The sequence below is a fragment of the Buceros rhinoceros genome, unplaced genomic scaffold, assembly GCF_000710305.1.
Source record: "Buceros rhinoceros silvestris isolate BGI_N320 unplaced genomic scaffold, ASM71030v1 scaffold11716, whole genome shotgun sequence".
Classification (NCBI taxonomy): domain Eukaryota; kingdom Metazoa; phylum Chordata; class Aves; order Bucerotiformes; family Bucerotidae; genus Buceros; species Buceros rhinoceros.
In genome coordinates this window covers 21,994-26,774 of record NW_010415829.1, presented here as the reverse complement: position 1 = coordinate 26,774, position 4,781 = coordinate 21,994, and the positions used below count along the sequence as shown (strand labels likewise).

The window sequence follows — 4,781 nt, the reverse complement described above, 5'->3', positions numbered from 1 at the left end:
AGGATGGTTAATGAAGGATGAGCCAGGACCAAAGACTTTACTTTTTTGTCCTTAATGCATCTGGGTAGAACCAAGGGGCATCTCACAAATGACAAACTGCTTCTTTGGAATGTGAGTACTGATGTAGAAAACACTCTCGTATGCTTTCCACATCTCTTCACTTAACAGACAGCAAACAACTAATAAATGTTTGGTCTACTGGTAGTGTAGGTCAATTTTAAGGTGTTGGGTTTTTTGATAACAGGGCACATTTCTTAGTTTTTAACAAAAAGTACATAAGCGCTTCATTAGAGTGGTAATAGGTCGGTAACAGACAAGATGAGGGGACAAAACCTGTAACCTGTTCTCCCGTACTTGGACTTAGACTATCTGGGACTATGTCACAGTGTACGACATCCTTCATCTGTCATACTCTGCTCCCTTTCCTAGACATATATCACTCTACATTCCAAAGCCAGGACAATTCTTTAAAAGTGTAATAGCATTTTAAGTAACGTATTGTTGGTGCTGGTTGAAAAGAAAATAGCTGTTACATTTAGAATAAAATTAGCATAATGCTTCACAAAAGAAAAAGAACTGCTAGGGTTTAAATACGAAAAGTACAATCTGAGAGTTTATCTCTGTTAGCTAATCCCTGTGATTCAGTTACCCCTCTTCTTTCAGGAAAGACCAAGACTATTCCACACTGTGAAGCAATTCTTGTTTTCTTATCTAGAATTCTTATCTAGAAAACTTAGGACAACACACTCCACTGTTCAGCCCTAAGAAAACTTGGGAACTAAATGCCCTACTTACATTACATTCCATTACCTCCCTATAAAAAGGAGAAAAGAGTAATTAATCAACAAAGGTAAAAATCTGCCTTTTTTTTTCCTCCCTGCCTGGGCTGCATGACAAGCTCTGGTTTGTCATTATCTCTCCAGGCAGAAAACTGGTTCTTAAGGTGTTTTCCAGGCTGGGCCTTTACCAGTGCCAGAAACACTCGTCACTACAGAACTGGTCCTTTCCAGATAAGGTGTATTCCATGTGCCTTCTCCTCATGAAATAAAGATGGCCACATTCTAGACCTATCTTCAGCAGCTCCTATGTATCTCTCTCTGCTTTCTAAAGCCTAACCAACACAGGAGAACTAGAGGGAAGGAACAAACATCTCTGCCTTCATTGCTCTCCCTCTTCCACTAAAAGGATGAGAAATGGTATCTGGAATCTCATGATAAATCTTGTCAGCACATCCCCCAATCTCATTGTTTTATGTTAAATTATTTTAAATTATTTTAAATTCTCTGGGAGCTAGAGATGAAGTTGGTGCAACATGATGATTCTATTGTTACTATATTAATCTTAGGGGAAGAAAATGGCCCAAATCAAAGAAAACTTCATTTTGTCAAGGCCTTACTGTCCCTCAAACAAAGTCCATCAAAGTCTGTGGATTTCCAAGCAGGGTGTAGACCAGGCTTGGCCATGGTGAACAAAGTCTTAGATATTCCCAAAGGGTTAGTTAGCTAATTAACATAACAACAGAGCTGCTAATTTAACATTTTTTTCCCACCAGAAACTCTTCATTATTGAAAAAGCTTCACTTTACCAGTTTCATTGTCACTGGTTAACTTGTCCTCTCTCTCTTCCCTCTCTAAAGTGCTGCTTGCTGAGGATATGCTGGATGCAGAGCAGTTGTCTTTTTCATTCACTTCCTCATTCTGCCTCTCTTTTTCACTGAGTATTGCACTTTCTTCTGGCTCTCTCTCTGGTCCTTGCTCCACCTCACTCTCTGGTCCCACCTCTGTAGCCTCTATTTTCTTGGGTGTCTCCGCTCCCTGCTCGGCCTCAGCCTCCTGCTCTGGTTCTGTTTCTGTCTCTGGTTCGGGTTCACTGGCACTCACTGGTGGAGAGAACAATGGGAGAAAGAGATTCACTTAACAACGGAGTTGTCTCAGGCTCACCTCTCTAAATGAGAGCAATGTGAAAGTTGTACAAACGCCTTTATGGGAAGAAAATAAAAAGCAAGTCCATGGTATGCTGAGCATTGGGAGCAACAGACTGATGAATGTTGTGCGATGACAGCACTGCACATGAGAGAGGCCTGGCAAACCCCAACGCTTGCTGTCTGGAGCCAGCCCGTTGCTTTTATGCATACTTCCACAGCTGGAGTGTTGGACTCGCGTAAGGATTTGAATGAACCAGCAAAAAATGGGCATCCCACCTGAGCATGACATTGACAACTCAGTGGCTAGACAGAGCCAGGAAGGAAGAGATCTTTTAAAAAACAAAAGGTAGGGAGATTGTGGCTTTTGGTTGAATTTTCTTTGGTTCTGGAAGAATTCGTTTTTCACATGATGAGGAACACTTCAACGAAAAAATACAAATATTAGTTTTATTAACACAGTTGAACGGCACAGTCTGGAAATGGCACTGCAACACATTTGGCTGACAAAAACCATATGTTTTTTTCATGCACATTTACTTCAGAATAGCCACAACAAAACTGAGCAAAGTTTCCAACTGCTTGGCATATGGCACAAATTTAGTTTCCGATTGGACGGCATATGGCATACGATGAGCTTTTTTATCAGTTGGTACACAGTAACCACTGTTGATAGAACATTTGGTTTCTTCTTCCCTGCTTTATCACTGACAGTGAAATTAATTCATTCATCTTTAGGGTTTTTAGCTCTAACAGCAGATTTTCACATGCAAATATTCTCTGCATGCTGCAAAGAAACTGAAGAGCATCCACACATATTCACATCAAGCAGCTCATAATTTTCTGAAAACTGAAGTGGCCATGCAAGAGTGATGAAAACGGGCATGCACGTTAGTTCTACACACTTCCCAAATCCCTCTGCACTAAATCTTGTGTTGGGTGGCTCAATTACAATGACATACTTGTTTATTCATTCTGTTAACTTTTTTTTCATTATAGTATTGCAAAAGAGACTTCTGGGCTTGTCATTGTCTTTGGATCACATGATATACAACAAGACTTTCTTCAAAAACTGCATGAACCTTTGAAGCAAAAAACACATCAACCAATGTTTGGAATGCAACCCAAACATTTCAGTCCTCTAGGGTGCAGGTAAATAGATTTATTCTGAGAAACTATGAGCAAAATAATGAAGTTCACAGTGTTTTCCTAAGACTGTTCCATGTTGCATGCCTATTCTGTTTTCTGAGACACCTTCCCCAAAAATAACGATTTCTAGTAACATCTGTTCATATGTTTACAGTAATTAGTTTTTTAAACTCACTTTCAGTAATGCACCTTCAGTACCACTCTATTCCACTTCATTTCATATAATTTAAGCATACAAAACTGCAAATGATTTTTTTACCACTGATTTCATTGAAGCTAAGCTTCTACACTTTTAAAATTGATTTTAAATGTGTAGTTAAATATAAATGTATATTTATATAAAAGAAATGTATACATTTTTAATACACATTCCAAGCTCACTCAAATCCCCCTAAGATGTTTTAAAATACTCCCAATTAGAAGCTTATCTTTCTCCCTCTTCTATGCAGAGAGCATCTAAGAGTCTAATATTAGATATGTGAGCAGCTCTGCTCATTCTTTGTCTCTCTAAATGTACCTTACATATGACTGTACCCTGGACACTGCCTATGAGAGAATCAAAATTATAGAGAGAAGGCAAGAAGTTGGCAGACACTCTGAATCCCAGTGGTGTGATTGTGACTGCAGCTGTCAGGGTGTAGGTATAGCACGAGCGCATTTTAAAGTCAAGCCAAGATTTGAATATAACTGAGACGAAAGCTTAGGAATCCTTCAGGAGTTCCTAGAACTAACGTGGTACTATAGCATGAAAGACTAAGCTTGTTATGCTGCAATGGTCCACACATACAAATGTCATCAATTCATCCTTGAATAATCATACTTTCATAAGAATCTTAGAGGTTTCTCTCTAAAAACAAAAGCTGTCATGCAACAACTAAAAAGGTCAACTCCAACAGCTCAGGTGGAGAAAGAAACTGACTACCCAGCCATGGCCAGGACTACTAATGTTTATGGCACTTTTGTCATCATGAAGCCTCACTGAAGATTCAATTGGATAAAGTCAGAGGAGACATAAGAAATACTTGAGAAAATTAGAATGTTCAAAAAAATTCTGGATACTCTTAAAACGAGGAATATTCCACACAGAAACATGCAGTATCTTAGCAGAATCTAATACATAACAAAAAATCATAAGCAATATACTGACACATGCTGCTCTTTCGAGTTCAAGGAGTATCAAAATCTAAGCACTTCTAGAACAAAACAAGAATATGATGACATTCATTTTGACAGTCTCTCTCTCTTTAGGGATAATATCAAACAATCTACCTATAACACGAATATCTTACAAATAGTGAGCTAAGTCTGGTAGCAATTCCCTTAAAAAGCAGTTTAAAAATCAAATCTGTAAGCAAACACTATCAGGAGAACAAATCCAGCAAGCTAGACATGTGGCCATCACTTGCAGTTCCATTGTGTAATCCATTGTGCTGATATTGGTGAGAACTTCTAAAGATGTTAAAAAATACAATTTTCAGTGAATGCTTCATGGTGGCCTCTTTGAAATGAGCTTGAACTTTCATTCTCATATCTACTGGATCCATTTTCACATGAGACAAAACACTACTCTAAGTGTCAACCCTGCATGTGGCAACAGAGTTAAACAACAGACAAGGCTCTGTCCCCTGTCTTCATGCTTCTGCTAATGGAGAGCGCAAAGACTCAAGGAAGCAAGCATGGTCATATCAAAAAGCATCAACAGCAAAGGTGG

General features: G+C 38.8%; 1 protein-coding gene across 1 annotated transcript in view; it reads right to left on the bottom strand.

The window, feature by feature from the left end:
- Window positions 1-4,781, bottom strand: part of FHOD3 (formin homology 2 domain containing 3) — a gene marked incomplete at both ends in the record, with an annotated part of 64,405 nt that overhangs the window by 47,328 nt on the left and 12,296 nt on the right. Inside the window, one exon of the mRNA XM_010137557.1 lies at window positions 1,586-1,879. Coding sequence (XP_010135859.1) covers window positions 1,586-1,879 — 294 coding nt within the window. The remainder of the gene's footprint in view (window positions 1-1,585; window positions 1,880-4,781) is intronic.